Below are 18,020 nucleotides of genomic sequence, written 5' to 3' on the forward strand. Positions count from 1 at the left end.
TAATAATAATATTTATGGGAAAATTTCAGCTGAAAATTTTGCCTATAAATACACTATTATAGACCCTATTTTTATTGGAACCCTGGAAACCAAAAACCCAAAAAGTTTGGAAAACCCAATTCTCTCCACCTCCTTCCTCCTCTTTAACATCGTTTTCTTGGTGGATACCGGTGGAGTGCTTCACACTTGAGGAGCAACTGCTAAGAATCTCTGATCGTTGTCTCCGAATTATTTTAAAGGTTAGATTCGAACCCTCGAATTTTTATTCATGATCTGTATGCTTTTATTTGGATTTTATATGTGTAAAAAGTGTTTTACCATGCCCCCGCTGCGTTAAAAATCCAACAGTCATAACATATTTTTTCCGCTCAAACAGCTGCAGAAATGGTGGGAAAAAGTGCTCTCCTAATTCCTTCACCATAAGTTTAACGTCAACAGTTACATCACCACGAATATAAAATTGTATTACTATATAAGAATATAATCAATTCCAGTATTTAACCTCTTTCTCAGGAGAATATAAGTCCTCAACATTTTTTTGAGCAATCCTAACTACCGAAGAATGCGGCAGCACAATTGTAACTGATCCAGCTTGATCAGATCACAAAGCTTCCAAGCAAAAGCTGGCAAAGAAAATAATCAACACAAGGGTGGAAAAATAATCATTTACAAATTACACAGCCATAATTGTACCTTCTTCTTGGGTGAGGTATCAGTCTACTACATTTGTTACACTTGAACTTGTCTTCGGCAAAGTCAACAACACCTAGACAGCTAGTACATTTTATCACGTACCATTTCTTAACCCGATCCAATTTGTCTACCAAGAGCTCACAACAAACCTCCGTCTATATTAGGCAACAATATTTAAAAAGTAGTAAACAAACGCACAATATCAAAAGCTCAAACCAAAAAAATATAAGCCAACCTCAATATGCTCTTCCGTTAACTCGGCAATTTCTTTCAAATTCAGCATTGGGCCAATGAGCTCCTCCTCACCAATATCAACGTCAGATAGTTCATCATCCCTTAAAAAACAAAAATTAACAAAAAATAAAATCCAACAGAGTGTCATTACAAACACCTACTAAATACTTGTTTTTCATAAGGTCAACACAATAATGATCTGGATTGATAAAAATCCGCGTTGCAGGGTAGTTTGTGAGATGAGGCTTGCCTTTAACAATAAGTTTTCAAAACAATAAGAGAAATGTTATCCAAGAGAGTAAATGTAACGAAAGTATAAAATAGAGAAGTTACCTTCATAACGATTAACTTTAGCACAACAAATAACAACAACAACATCACCAGCACCAAGACGTTCCATGACTTTGTTTACAAACAACGCAAAAGCATCAAAGAGTGTTACTGGTACACTATTCCTGCATCAAATTACGGATATTACAATAAACCAAAAAAAATATAAAAAGCACCAATGCCAAGAATTCACTTACTTCCCATCAGCTAAATCAAACTTAAGCATGTGCTTTTCCTGGCTATTTTTATTCGACGTCATTATCGGCCTTCGGTTTTTCAGTATACCTACCATGTCTACACATGCACAAACTTAAAATATAATATTAAATAAAAAATAAAATAGGAATATTTTAAAGAGAGAATTCATACCCACTAAAAACCTATTGTCGCTAGCCAATTTCTCAATTTCAGACATATGAAATAGATCAAAAGCATATTTCTTAATCTGAAACCCTTCATCAGTATCACAGTGTATTTTAGTGTCTTTCGTGAAGTAAATATGTTTCTTGTTTCTTACAGGGCGATACGTCTCATCTCCAAGAAAGTCTTTAACTTTAAAATTTGATATGATGTAAATCCTCCCTTCTACCAAATCTTTCTCAATCCCAACACAACATTTAGCACTTGCATAGGCATGAATACGGGTGTTCTACCAAATAAAAAAAAATTACGCACAGAAATATACAGTGCATAAATAATGATTTAAAAGTATTAGTATAACTAACAGAGTCGTCTATTAGCAACATATTCATTCCCCAAAATTCCTGGGTTTGTCTGTTCATTGCCTTCCAAACAGCCTGAGCCCTGACGCGACATCTCCAGTTACAGCTTGTTAATTCCAAATCCGTTAAGCTATCATACTTATTAAGCTCCATAAATAGCAGCAGAATACAGGCTACATAATTAAGTAAACTGGAATAAGTATAGATGTTGTCGATATATCACCCTAATTAATGGCAAACATATCGAATTAAAGAGATCGGAAACTATACCTTTTAAACACAGATTGCTTGCTTCCCAACCACCACATTCAAAGCTCCGCTCTGCCTTTTTTGGGTATCAGATGAGAGTAAAGGAAGTTAGGTAAGACTGAATGTAAATAAAGAAAGTCAGGTAAGTAAATGATACTAAAAATATCAACAACATTACTGATTCTCGATATAAACGCCCACTACACTGAGCCAAACAATAAATTACAGTCAAATAAATATTCAAATATCGGTATAATATATTAAAATTTCCATTTTCCAATTAAAATAAACATAATATTTTAGCTACAAGAAATAATTTATATATTTTAATTAAAAATCAAATTTTAGTAACCAAATGGCAGTATTATAGACACCGGAAAACGGAATAGATTGGCAAATGTACCGATTTACGATTTAAAAAAAATCAGAGATTTATCGGAAGATTAGTTTGGAATAAAATCATGTGTACCTAATATGTTTTTTTTATAAAATATATAATAAAATTTATTATTAATATCATTATTTCTATATTATAAATCCAAAATTTATAGAGTTGTATACTTATCTATACTATATTATAATAAACGAAATATTAAAATTCTGGTAGTCGGTCGGTCAGTATTTGCTAAAATTACTTAATTACCCTTAATTATTCTAATTGTAATTATTGGGTCGATCAATTCTAATTCTAATTGATATTGAAGCTAACCTCATCTATTGATTTACCAATTTCAATTTTATTATTGTAACGAACTCTTTATCATTATAATATATATTAAATTCAACTTCCTCCACCAATTTATATTTTAATTCATATCGAGTTTTATATTTTTTCACTTCGGGCTAAATTAAATTTAAGCAACCCACAAATAATTATTAAGATTTAGTTGATATATTAGGTGATTCGGGTTAAGATAAAACAACAATACTATCAATCCTCCTAAAAAATTATACTAACAAACTTGGATAAACAAAATAATATATGTTATATATCCAGTATAAAAAAACACATTATACAATTGATTTAGACTAAGATAAAACTAAAATGAAAATACAATTTGACCAACAAAAATATATATACTAATTATTCAGTCTATAACAAAATTATTCTATCGACCTAGACTTTAAAAAAATTAAAATTAAACTAAAAATAATTAGTTTGATTTTATCAATGTATTGGGCATTAGGCTAAAATAGCACATAAGGACTATAAAATGACACTAAAAATAATTAGTTTGATTTTATTAAGCTATACAGCACATATTAAAAAAAGATTTATTTATGAATGGTCACAGTCACTACTAATAACTATAAACCACCGAGTACACAACTCTATTAAGGACATAATAAATAAAAGAGAAGTAATAGTCACCACTGTAACTACATATCCAACCTCTAACCCCCAATTTAACTTTGTTTCATAGCACAGAAGAGGTAAATTCCAAACCCTTGTACATTCATCCAACACATATACAGAGATATATATCAGCACTCAAATTTATTCTTTTCTTTGCCAAGAACAGGTACATAACAACACCAACATGAAAGGCACGCAAATCGTATCACTTCTTTCAGCTTCATCCTACAACAAAGGGGAAATGGTAAGTAACAAATGTTTTCCTACAATTAACCCTTTTAAATGGCATATTCGTTCATCCAATGTTAATCAAGAGTCGGTTTTCAATTAGACTGTCACGAGTAGTTTGTATCACTGGCACCTGGCTTGATTTGGTATTAGCATGATTTGAAATTAGAGATGCAACTGTATATACAATGCCCAATATTGCATGTAATGAAGCAAATTCATATGGCCTAAACTGGATGTAATAGTTACCACTAATGAAATATTGTTGCACGAACATCATACCGTCTTGAATAAAGAAAAAGTATAGAATAGTTATTTTGTAGTGACGTATAATTAGACGAAAGATACAATTTATGTTAAAAGTCAATTAGGAATAAGGTTATGACATAGGTATATAGAAAACACAATTTAGACCTGCTCATACTCGAACCGCCTTCACGAATAAACTGAAATCCACTTTGGTATCGTCTCATTTGCAGGACTCTAGCATTGTATGATCATTAGGATGGCAATATCTAATTTCTTCTGAGATTTAAACTTGTTAGGTTTGTTGTATTAGGACAAAATTAGATACAATTCGGGTCCCTGGTTGTCCAAGACATTGTAAAAAAAAATGGTTGACAATACTAAGCCAATTAAATTAGCGCATTTTTTAGTTCTTAAGCCCCAAGGAGAAATTTCCCAGAAGAAGATAGGCATTTGTTGCAGAATATATGACGTAACCACCTATTTATCATTGGCAGCCTAAGGACTGTTACTATGTAAAGCAGATAATACTGTTTTCCCAAATCCAACTATGTATACTTCCTTGTTCATTTTTGGAAGCTCATAAAATTTATGAAAATTTAAAACAAAACTATCGAGTCCAGTTATTATTAAATAATCTGAGAAAAAATAATAATGAGCACCTCCATATATTTTTATAAGTTAACATATAATGATTTTGCCTTTTTCTATTATTCACATGATTTTTCTAAATACACCCTGTCATTGCAGACCCTACCTGGGGAATTTTACTCTAAATACGGAAACAAAGTGTCACAAAACGTATTCCTACGTTGCCAAAATTCCGACACGTGGACTTGTTTCTTTCATAAGGAAAAAGCATGCATATCCAAATTAGGAGCCCTGATGGCATTCTACAACATCAGACCATACTCTGTCATCATGTTAAAAGAGAGAGACGATAGCCAATTCCATATGGAAATATTCAACAGCGATACAGTTGAAATCAACTATCCACTAAGACCAATTGCAAATATGAAGACAATATCAAGCACCAATGTCAAGCAATATGATCCAGCCAGCAGCGAGATTAAAAAAATGGCTGTTAATTTCTCCTACAACGCAATTGGCAACTCGAGAATGAGCTACAAACTTTATATAAAAAAGGAACACCTGCTACAATCTAACTGGACCGAGGTAATATATAAAGCTAAATACAGTCTACATTTAAATTAATGTTTTCAGTAGCAAATGTACTGATAAATACATTTACATTGTGACCACAAAATTATCTCAGGTGTTTTCCGAGGATGGCATATCAAAATTGCATCTAAACAAAGAAATATGCTGGATCAATCTTTCCCTGGACAAACAACATTGGATCATACAACTGAAATGGGTAAATGATAGAGTATTATGTGGAACAGAGTGGACAAAACTACTATCAGACTTAGATGTAAAGGAAGGAGATATCTGCATCATATCTCGCACAACAGCAGCCCGGAGTTTCAAGATCTCACTTACTGAAGCAGCCAACAATATCCAACACTATAAAGAAGGTAACCCATCAAATAAAATTACAAAATATAGGCCCCAAAATAGAAATATACTTCAATAACTATAACTTGATAAATATTTTACAATTGCGCAGTACATGCAAGTGGGATGTCAAACAGGAAATGTTTCAAAATTTTAACACAAGAAATGTTAGAGGAAGGCGCAATGGTAATAACTTATCCTCAATAAACCGTGTAATCATTAAATTTTATATCACCATTCAAATTTCAGTATTGTAATACAATATATTCGACAATACAGGAACTCCCAGAGAAATTCATCGAACGTCATGGTTCAATGCTCAGCGAGAGAATAACTATATACATGGGAAATGGCAGCCAACACGAAGCAAAATTTTCCGGTGAACAGAAATTTTGTATTCCCTCCACGACATCTTCCAAACCCACTCCATGAAGGAAAGCTTCTTCTTTTTCCTTGATTATGTTGGACCGTCAGGGCTGTACGCCGCCGTTTTCAACAATAATTGCACGAATATTTTGGATGCTAACGAAGTCAAAGCAAGGATGCCAGATATTCAAACACAATACCTACTCAACAACCTGGGAAACTCCACAGACAGCTCAGAAACCGAAGGTATACCTAACATAATTTAATTAATTTTACATTAGAAAATATAACAACTCAATTGACATCTCATTTTTCCTAACAAATACAACGCAGACATCATAGAAACAGTAAACATAATTTCATCAAATGAAGCAAGCCCAACAGAATTTCAAGACATCAATGAAGGTACAGCACATGAATACAGTAATCTCAGTCACACCTATATACGTTTAAATTATCATTTTTCCATGCCACAGACTACAGCGATGACACAATTGAACACGAACCAGAACCAGAACCAGAAGACCAAGAAGACGGCCTCTCATTCAACATCACTATAAAGCCATCATATTTGGATTTAAAGGAACACGGGGTGGTACTCATAACATACCAAGTTTTTTAATACTTACTCTTAATTCCAATACTTTAAGGTCAGATCAACTAATAAGTTGTTATCACCAGTACATTCCAACAGAGCTTCTCAATATATATGAGCCCTGGAAGCACAACGCAGTTGTTACACTGCTACATGGAGGAGGCAGCTGGAACATGAAAGTGCAGAGACTAAAAAATCAGTGTCGATTTGGAAATGGCTGGAGCTCTTTCGCAAGGGCCAACAACTTCACAACTGGACAGAGACTCCATTTCTTCTACCATGGAGACAAAACATTCATAGTTCTCTGAACAAAGAACAACACAAGACACTAATGTACTTTTGAGGATATTACGACGCTTAAATTATTGTTAAAGATATTACCGTCTTTCAATTATGTATGGCACCGTCTGTACTAGGAAACATTGTCCCAGACCTATTTTACGCTTGTGAACAGAATTGCAGTAAATCAAACCTATCCCATGCTTTTGAACAAAATTGCCTAAACACATTAAGTCGATATCCAATGTAATATGAGATTTTTCATGTAACACCAGCAAATTAGATATCAAACATGAGTACTAGACAATAATTTAATCACACACAAACAACAACAACAACAACAACAACAACAACGCAATATAGCCTTGCACACATATTAACCATCTTTCACAACTATAAAGAAAATATACAATCGAACTATAAACCAACAGCCAAATTATGCAGATGCAACAATACCTAAACCCCACACAATCAGCAGAATGCATGTTACATTCTTTACAGAAGTCTACAATGCAATATAGCCTTGCACTTATATTAATCTAAAAAAATATACAGACGCAAAATTTAAGCAAGACAAAACCATACACAAAGAACTATTTATCTAAAAAACTAACAACAACCACCACCTATACAACCTAAACACAGGGTAAATCATAAAAAACTTCTTTGTAAACCACATTCTTAGTTATATTCGTAGCACCACCCGTGTCATCATCAATAAAAATAGTCAGTCCACCAGGAGAAGTTATCCTACTAACAGCAACATAGTATTGTCCATGCGTAAAAACTGACTTGGCAGATACAAACTAACAGTATCCAAAGACTGGCCTTGCGACTTATTAATAGTCATTGCGTAGCGAACTTGAAGAGGTATTTGCTTACGAACAAGCTTGAAAGGCATCTTAGTGTCCGAAGGGAACAGTTCCATTCGCGGAATAAAATGCTTTGTCCCTACAAAGGAGCCACATATAACTTCACACTCCACACAAAATTTAAGACATTTGGTAACTATCATCCTCGTTCCATTACACAGCCCTAAAGTCTGGTTTAAATTATGCATAAGCATCACCACAACACCAACCTTGAGCTTCAAATCATGAGGCGGCATCCTCGTAACATTTAGAGAATTCAAGTATTCTACAGGGAACGCTACATTTAAATCCTCATCCGTCCCACCAAACTCCTCAGCAGAATCAACACTGACATACAAAATCGAATTACCTGGAACCATGTCAACAATAAGAGAATTCAAGTGCCCAACCGTCTAATTAGTAGGAGTCAGCACAACCCTCTTGCTCAAATATTCCGGATCACGGCAATTTTCCAAAAATCCAGGAAAAGTAATCGAGATCATATTTTCAATCGAATTTTCCATATTTAAATCACAGAATCGTGGAGGTATCAAGGTCCGATTTTCCTGGTACGGCATATCCGCAACCCTAGGGGGAAGAACATTTCCATTGCCAATATCCAGAACCCACTGCGCAAACCACTTTAAATCCTCCATCTCCAAATCAGTACTGCCCTGCCTAAGACGCATATTCTCAGTTAACACATAAATATTGCACAGCTGCCAAAGACGCGATCGTGTTATGCAGGCTGCAACAATATCCGCTCGAGAACCAAAAGTAATAACAGGAAGGATCTGTCGGAAATCACCCCCAAGCACAACAGTAATCCCACCGAATGGCATGTCAAACCGAGATGGATCCACAGCCTTCATAATATCCCTCAACGATCGATCCCAACATTCAAAAGCGAACCTATGCTGCATCGGGGCCTCATCCCATATTATAAGATCTGTTTGCTTGATCAACTGGGCAATATCCGAATCATGCGCAATGTTGCAAGTTGAAAATTCATCCAACATAATTGGAATCTTGAAACGGGAGTGAGCAGTCCTCCCTCCAGGCATCAAAGTCGCCGCTATTCCAGAGGACGCTACAGGCAACACAATTTTACCCTCAGAACGCAGCCTGGAAATAAGAGTCCTCCATAAAAAAGTTTTCCCACAACCTCCACTACCGTAAACAAAGAAGAGACCCCCCGACCCACCATGTACAGCACCCATCACAGCATCATACACACTCATTTGCTGTTCAGTACACACTTGCAACAATTTAGAGTATTCCTTCTCCATTTCAACAATGTTATAACTTGTTTCCTCTAAGATCAAATTATTAGTCCCGTTATTCAAATAAGTAGCAGGAGGCTGTGGCAACTGATCATATTTTTTCAAACATTTATCAATAGACCTAAGCAACTTATCAATTTCTACAAGAAAACAAATTTAAATTGGCACGCAACAAAATTAACCAGAAAATATAAAAACAAATAAACAACACAAACTTTACCTGCTAACGCATAAAACTGCAACTGCATGTCATTAAGAAGCAACGAAGAATTTTTAGAAATCTCACGGCGCGCCAACAAAATGTCATCAATCATACTCCTCCAATGTGTATCCCACAAAAGCCATAAATCAGTAACCTTACAATTAACTATGATATGCACAAACAGCTGCCGAATCTGAGGAGGCAACCCACCAGCAGCAGCCTGAGATAAGACCTCATGCCATTCCTTATCATCATCCAATAAGCCGTACTCCCTGCACGCATCCCGGAAAGTACTGAAACAAATGCCATTTACAGTCCGAATGGATTTAAACGAAGTAGGACCCCGAACTTTGGTAAGCAATAACCTTAAAAACCAGGGTTCTCCAGTACTATAATGAGCATAACAAAGACGCCCAATCTGCAGCCCTCGTTTTCTCGGAGTCCATCGCTGTTGACCATCATTCCAAACATAATACCTAGGTATCTCATCATACGTGTGCTCACACGCAGCAATGTCCTCAGAATTAAGCAAGAAAAAAGCTTTCAGTTTGCTTAGTTTGTATTTCTCCCTCGCAGCAACTTTATGCAAAGATTCATTTGCACGAAAAGTACATTTTTTGTCGCCTGGCAAGTGAAATGGAAGCCGCTCAACAGAAATACTCCGATGATGGATAGCAAATCCAAATATCCTATAAGCCGCTTCAGCACCACACAAGTACCGCCCATCAAAATACGCGTTAATCTTATCCTCACATTGGTCTCGTTCTTCTCCTCGCCAACACCTTTTCTTCTTATTCAGATATACGGTGGCACGGTCATGCCCTTTAAGACAATATTTAAATAAATATTTAAGGCTCCTTGCATGACAATAAATTTCAACATTCATATGACATTGATACTTGACCGGCAAATCCCGGCTATAAGGGACAACCCACTGATTATCCAAATCAGTCCCACGAACATGAACAACAACTCCTCGCCTACGCCGCATGTAGATTGGAAAACCACTCTCATCAAAAGTAGTTCTAGCACAGTATCTAATAAACATAGACATAATTTATTAATAGCAAAAGAGTAAAGTTGAACAGGGAAAAACAAAACAAACACTCACTTTTTTGGAAAATGACGTATACAGCGGAAATCTCTCATGCAAGGAGACTTCAAGTTTTCCAGCCCACAGGGGCCATGAATCATAAATTCTTTGACAGCCGCATAGCCAGCAGGATCCAATAAAGGGTCAGGAATCTCCGCAGACACGTACTTATCCACATTCAATTTTAAATTCTTTTTACAGCACTATCAAGCCATATTAACATATGGACATGAGGCAAACCTCATTTCTGAAACTCCACAATGTACATAACTGGTAAAGAACACGAATCAAACATAAAAAAAAGCCCCCGAAAAAAAACCAAAGCAATACCAAATATATTTATATCCCCAAATCATATACATCCATTACAAACACCAAAGTAAGCCTTACTCTTTATATCCGTCATTAACTGCTCAAGTTTTAACCTAAATAACCTGGAAACTATATCAGGACAATTAGCAGTTATACAACCAGGCACAAAGACCATCATCTTCTGAATCTCATCCCAAAACGGATTAGATGTCATGGTTAAAAATATATCAGGATGCCCAACATGCCGACACACAGCTAAAGCATCCTGGAAATTCTGCTGCATGTATCTCTTTGAACCAACAACTCCTGCAGGCAAGATAACCCCTTTACCCATATTCGAGGCATCAACATCACCCCTACGAACAGAATCACATATATGGCTGTAAAGTTCATTTCGTATAGTGGTCTGATGCGTCCTAAACCACCAAAGACGTGTCTGTTCAATGGTAGAAAAAGCATCCACCAAATACTGCTGAAATAAACGGCCACCAAGCCGAGGAGTAAGACCTGAAACAAAAATTACTATCAAAATTTAAAAAAAGAAATCACATGATAACAAAACAGCAGAAAATAACAGCTGGCACATACCATCCCACTGCCTAACCTGAAAAGAATAGGAATAGTAATCTTTCAACGATAAAAAACCACGAACTTTAGATGAACTATCAGCACTTTTTTGAGACCTGATTTTCGTATGGTAACCATCCTCACCCCAAGGAAATAATATTGGATACTGAAGAGCCATTAACTTTGGATGCACATAGGAAACACGCACCAAACCCTTTATCTTGTCATCGACCACAATATCACGTTCACCACATGTCTCCTCAGTATCACCAACCATTATTCCAGCCACCTCATCCGTACTTGAAAATGAGTTTCCCGACCACTCTCAGACCTAATGACCTTCAAAGTGATTTCCAAATCAATAATTTCATCACCTTCATAGCGATCACGTTGCTTCCTAAACTCACTAACCAATTCATTAGTGTCATCCAGCATCGTAATGAGACCCTGAACCACTGCCGCATCAACAGCTTCCCTATCCTCACCTGTGACCCAATGAAGGCGATTTTCAACCTCATTCACCGTGTCATACACATAGAGCTGACAAAATTTAGGAGTCCCGTCATCATCCGGTATTAGAGATCCAAAAACATGATGATTCTGTCCATTTAAACGGTAAACATAAGGTGCTCTACCATTGTTTACAGACCGATCAACATTACCCCCACTGGACGTAAAAGCAAACATCGCATTATACAGGCGTATCAACCTGTGAAACACAGGCCCTCGAATCTTGTCATCATACAAATCCATCAAATAGGCCGGAATGGGAGGAACAACAGGCAACCTCACAGCACCCTTCATACAACAAAGCGAAAATATCGGAACACCTTTAGTAACACTCTTATTAACCCTTTCCTCCTTCCACATACGAGCACCACAATATTTACACAATACCGAAGGAGCACCAAGCGAGGCATACCCCTCCGGAATAACACGCACTCGTCTGGTTGTTCGGCGCACAGAAGTAAACGAAACCATATCCACATCACCATCATCATCATCAGGAAAAAGAGCACCGTACTCACCCAAAACATCACTACAACCTGCACCATTTAAGTTCAAATGTTAGAACATAAATAATATAACCACGGTACATCAACAACCCTAAAAAAGAAAGGTAACCATCTACATCAGAACCATACAACTCATAATCTGAAGACTCAGAACCATCACTCCACAAAGCGTCATCAACAACATTGTCACCTACATCTCAGAAACACATACAAAATAAACACATAAGCACAAATAAACAAAACACTACCCATCCAAACTACAAATCCATACACACTAACAAAAACCCAACCTTCATTAAAATCATTATTGTCCTCAGAGAAAGGAAGTACATTCCCTGCAAATAACCTTTGATCCAAATAACCAATATCCCCTTCAGGAGCACGTTTCAAAACCTGTCGCGCACCAGAAACATTCATATCCAATGATCCAGATATATTTAAATTCCCACAACGCCAATCACGCTGATCAGTACCACCTACATTTAAAAAAAAAAGCCAATAAGCCAGAATACTCAACAACAACATTATAAAGAAAAGAAAAATAACAATGCATTTTAGATACGAAACATTATAAACCGCAAATAAAACCTCCCCCGGCTAACCCAAAAAACGACAACACACACTTACCAAGGCTACCTACCTAGAAGTACACTGGCAGTATCATGACCTACAATCCCGTTAGCCAATACCGGCGCAGCAACACCTGAATCAGAAACTACACAATAAAGACAACTGTATAAGATTAAACCATGGCAATCTCCAGTCCCGCATTACACAACCAAAGAGAATCCAAACCTAAAACCCGTCCGACATCACACGACCTTCTATCCAAAGGAGCACAAAAATCCAAAGCCCTACGAACCCTTCGGCACATATTTGTATTTCCTACATTCAACGACATAATACAATAAGTCAATATGCCTCAACTACATTTAACAACACAAGAAAGTAAATCAGAAAAATAACTGCTCAAAACAGGTACCAGAAACTATTATATATATATAATAAATAAAATATAAATATAACTAAACAAATCACAGAGTATAAAAATCACAAAATAATAATAAAGCCCCCGTACCTCCCCCCGCAACCTGACCCAACCCAGGAGGCAAAAATACGCCTCTACCCAGCAAAGGCAGTAAAAAACCATCCTCATAGGTATTAGAGTCAATAGAACCACCGATCAATTCATCAACCAACGCAGCAGGAGCAATAATAGGGTCACCACCTTCTAAAATAAAAAAAAGCAACAAATACAACAAACAAAATATAAACATAAAGAAGAATATAAGTCAAACAGCAGTTCAAAATATAAACAGAAAGCAGCGTGATCAAAATATACAACAACAAAGCATACAAAGACAATCTGAAAAAGCAGCTCACTCCCAAGAGACAACGCAGAAGAACCAAAACCAAAACCATCATCCCCCGACCCTAACACGTCCCTGAGCTCCCTCACACTCATCAACCTTGAAAGCTTCCTCAATCTCTGACCCTTCTTACCACCAACAATCATATCATCGGAAGTAAACAAACGTCCAGTCTCGTCATCATCCATACCAAACCTGCAAACAACCAAATACATAAAGAAACTAAACAAAAAGCAGGCAAAAGTATAAACAAAAGAAACATAAGCTCGCAATACCGAAAAAGGGGGAAAAAGAACAACAAAACAACCTCCGCCCTGCTTCCGGCAGCAATCACCAACGAACAACGACCCAGCTAACAAATTAAGCTCCAATCAACTATCAAAGAAAGGAGCCGAAGATAGCCGAAGATATAAAATTAGTATGTGGTGCTTAAGTAATGAAGATCAGCTTTATGTGGTGGCATGTGGTGGTTAAGCAATGAAGACCAGCTTATCCATAGGGCAGTGGCAAGACCCGTAATACACTGGAAAAACATGGCTGGAGCTGGAGTTTTTTATTTTACTATTCAACAGCAGTAAAAACCAACAGCAAACACTGTTGAAAATAGGGATCAGGAACTATAATTTAAATAGATAGCAAATAATGATTGATTACAACTTTTTACAAATTTACGGTAGAAACTTTAGCAGATTGATATCACAATTGCAAATCAAAGTGTTGGCTGACCTGTGTACCAAATTGAAAAACTTGCGTAACTCTTTCCGATTATTTCAACACAATAAGCTTCTGTAATACCCAAATGAAAACTCTCAAGCAAACCCTCAAGTATCGTGTTGATAACGTAATAGATATAATAAAATAAATTATTATGTAAGATATAGAGAGAAAAGAGAAAGTTAGAGAGAAGAAATCATCTTTTATTTATATATAAAACTCATGTGTTTTATATAGGCCAATGAATTGATAAGTTACATTACTGAAAAACCAAACGTTAAAACATATAAAAGGCCAAAAATTGGGATATCTAAAAGTCAAGAAGTTTCTAGAGAATCATACATATATTTCATAACCCAAATTCATTTCAAGATCAATATATGATTCAAAATTAGTTCAAAAGCCCTGCTTCTTCGTGTGCACATTTTGATTTGCAGCACAGAGGTCTCGTGCTCTAAATATTCATGCTCCATCTCCTCGTCAATTGCTCAATCTTGCTCACATTTGTCATCACATAAATATCTCTAAATACAAATATTAAATATATATTTGTATAGTTATTATCAAATTATATTATATAAAAATTTTGAATAAATTAATTTTTAAAATTTTTAAATTTTTATTCAATTTATATTTAAAAAATTATATAATATTTAGAAAAAATTGGTACATCGATTTAACCTACTACCAAAAAAAACAGATACAGATTGATCGATAGATAGATTACAATTTGATTTGATTGGTAGTAGAAATTTACAAAGTTACATTATTGAAACAAGTTCTGCATTGGGTCGGGTCAAAAAAACTACAAAATCACAAATTATATACCCGCCCTAATTAAAAAATTCCCTCCGCTCCTCTTTTCTCCGATCCGCTCCCGCTTCCGGTAAACTTTAAACTCAAGTTAACATCTTATATAACTTTGTTAAATTGTATATATACTCATGTAAGTCTCATTGGGGTTTATTACCTTTCGCACTACAATTCGAGTTTATGATAATCCCCCTTTATTTAATTTTAGTGGGTTTTATGTTGTCATTTCTATGAATTTTTTGTGTTATATTTTACTCCTATATGATTTGGTAGGTAATCTTTGACATTATTGCGTTGTTGTGCAGTTTCTGTAATTCTTTATGTCATGATAATTTTGTGTGATTGGACTTTGGAGTATACTATTGTTTTTGTTAACGAAATGCACAGAGACCTACTTTAGTAGTAGCGAGTTTTGCAGGAGTTTTTATTATAGTTTCTTTGGAATTTATAGAAAATGTATCATAGTTTGGACAGTTAGTTACTTGGGATTATGTTTGTTAGTTACAAGGGTACACGTATTTTCTGTGTAGTTGTCACTGGGAACTGAGTTGGTTCTATTATTAGTAAATAGGTGATGTTTAGAGAATTAATGGTAGTATTAGTACATTATACAGCTATTAGCTATGCAATTTTACTGTAAATTTAATTTCCAAGCAATGAATTTATGAATATGGTATCTTACAACCCTTTTGATGCTATTCCCCGCCTGATTTCGTCAAATTCATTGTGGAACTTGATCCTTAATCCTTGACTTGAAGCTTCTTACCATATTCTTAAAGAAAGAGTGATTTTCACACATCTCCAATTGAGCTTGTATTCTTTATTACTTGTGGGACTAGGGAGAGCGACAGGAATCTGGAATTTACATGTACAGCCGTCTTCTTATCACTCCCAGAGTTGTAGTATCTGATTGCAATCAGAAAGAATATATACTACTAAAAAATACACACAAGTAATAGGAAAGATATTAGGCATGTATATACATCCATCCCGATTAGGAAAATACATATTGTACAGCGTACAGATATACTTAAACATAACAACCCATTTGTATCTAAAACCCCGATCTGCCCATCACATCTCTTCTCTTCGTATTGGTTTCTTTAAAGGAACAGCTCCAGAGCGAAGAGGCTTTTTTTCATTTGTAAAACTGGTTTTATATGTTTAATTATTTTAATGTAAGCTACTTCTTCCCCCATTTTTATAATTTTATTTTGTTAGATTTATCAATAGCCTGCTCAGTTACTTTTTATAGTTCTAGTCTTCTGGACTTGGTGTTTATGGAGTTTGCTTAAGATTTTACTTTAGAGGGGTGTATTTGGTTTCAGATTTTAGAGTTTGTTTTTGTGTTGGGGAAATTGATGACATGAGAGAGGTTCTGAGTATGCTCCAATTCTTTAATTCCTGATTCCCGCAATGGCTTTTTCTTCTTTTTCCAATCACCCATAACTTAATTGCTTAAAATCTCTGAAATTTGAAACTGTTACTTTTAAAAATGAAAAAATGACAGTAAAGGCGAGTTTCAATGTAAATTACCAATGTGCAGGGTTTTATAAGAGGTTTACAGAAATTTATTTACTGATATGCTGGTGAATGCCTACTGCGATATACTCAGGATAAGTTTTTACAAATCAGCAGTACACGTTTTTCTTGTCATCATACTTCAGTATTAGTAAAAATCCTTTAAACTGTGTTGAGCATTTTGTAAGATTGTTCTTGACATTATTCTTGCTGTAAACAGTATATATCAATGTACTGTCTGAAGTGCATTCTGATAATTAGTCTGACACCCTTATGGTTATGTGTTCTATAGATCTTTCTTGGAATAGTCTATTAATTCCATGTCCCGAACACGCAATATCGTGGTTGCCTCAGGCTTGTTGGCATTTGCAGGTGGTGGTTTAGCATTTCCCTTTTATATGGCGTAAGTAAAATTTTCTAGGTATTCAAGTGTTCTTTATTCTACTCCCTCCATCCTCATTGGATTGTAAACATTGTTTAAATTATGTGAAGGGGAATTTGAACAATGTTAACAATCCAATGGGATGGAGGGAGTAGTAATAAATGTGATTATGACCATTTTAGTTTTTGCTTCATCTTTATGTTAATGTTTTTTCTTTACTTGCAGAACCAGGTCATCAAAGACCCCTGTGATCGACTCATCAAAGCCACTACCACCCCAGGCAACTTTTCGAGGACCTTATATCAACACTGGATCACGCGATGTTGGACCCGATCATCAAACTTACTCGAAAAAATAGCTTCATAATCCTCCCTGCATTAGAAGGCAAGCAAAAGTCCATAATGAAGATATAGAACCTTCATCTGATGCCAAATCTAAAGTTAAAATAATTGGAAGGTTAAGTATTTGAAATTTGTATCGTATAGAAATGTTTCATTACTTGCTTCTGTAGTTCTTCATTCTTGCAAAGAAGACAATGATGTTAAATAGGTATTTTGATTTTGGGGCAGTTTCCAACTTTACACTATATGAGGAAATGTTTGTTGCAACTTTAGTAATATGGTTCCGTCTAAACTTTCTTCCATTTGTAATTCCCTCTTGTGTAAATCATAGGAAACTAGAAACAGAGTACAGAATTGTGATAATTTGGGTTCAAATGAGAACATCAGTTATCCTTGACATGAAACATAAATGAAAATTGGTGGTTGACAATAAAGAAAACTGTAGCAATTGTTAAAATTTAAGGAATAAAGGTGTTAAATTCTGTAATGTGAAAAACTGAAAAATATTGAATACTAGGAAAACAAATGAAATGAGCGGCTTGAACAAATTTGCAAAAAGGAATTGGGAGTCGGGACTGGAACTCAATAGTAATTATGATTCAAAATTGTCATCCTCGGATACAGAAGCTTACGTGGCAAAAAACAGTTGGGTTAAAGTATGTGAAGATGAATTTGTCCGAAACAGCGGATGCTCCCACCCAATAAAACCAACCACCTTGAAACTTGCACGCAACCTTG

General features: G+C 35.5%; 3 protein-coding genes across 3 annotated transcripts; 1 reads left to right on the top strand and 2 right to left on the bottom strand.

Moving 5' to 3' along the window:
* Positions 1-7,562: 7,562 nt before the first annotated feature.
* On the bottom strand, positions 7,563-8,048 carry LOC141665768 (uncharacterized). The gene has a single exon (XM_074471749.1). It carries the CDS (start codon positions 8,046-8,048, stop codon positions 7,563-7,565), a length of 486 nt encoding a protein of 161 aa, XP_074327850.1.
* Positions 8,049-8,081: 33 nt separating this feature from the next.
* LOC141665769 (uncharacterized) lies at positions 8,082-11,402 on the bottom strand. The gene is made up of 5 exons (XM_074471750.1): positions 11,147-11,402; positions 10,620-11,065; positions 10,265-10,449; positions 9,172-10,190; positions 8,082-9,091 (listed from the first exon to the last, which is right to left on the bottom strand). Exons 1-5 carry the CDS (start codon positions 11,400-11,402, stop codon positions 8,082-8,084), a joined length of 2,916 nt encoding a protein of 971 aa, XP_074327851.1.
* A 3,551-nt stretch (positions 11,403-14,953) lies between these two features.
* Positions 14,954-17,554, top strand: LOC141666810 (uncharacterized). The gene is made up of 3 exons (XM_074473017.1): positions 14,954-15,111; positions 16,852-16,962; positions 17,167-17,554. The coding sequence occupies exons 2-3, from the start codon at positions 16,880-16,882 to the stop codon at positions 17,297-17,299; spliced, it is 216 nt and encodes a 71-aa protein (XP_074329118.1). The 5' UTR covers positions 14,954-15,111; positions 16,852-16,879; the 3' UTR covers positions 17,300-17,554.
* The last annotated feature ends 466 nt before the right edge of the window (positions 17,555-18,020 follow it).

Source organism: Apium graveolens, chromosome 6 (genome assembly GCF_009905375.1).
Source record: "Apium graveolens cultivar Ventura chromosome 6, ASM990537v1, whole genome shotgun sequence".
In the NCBI taxonomy this organism is placed as follows: domain Eukaryota; kingdom Viridiplantae; phylum Streptophyta; class Magnoliopsida; order Apiales; family Apiaceae; genus Apium; species Apium graveolens.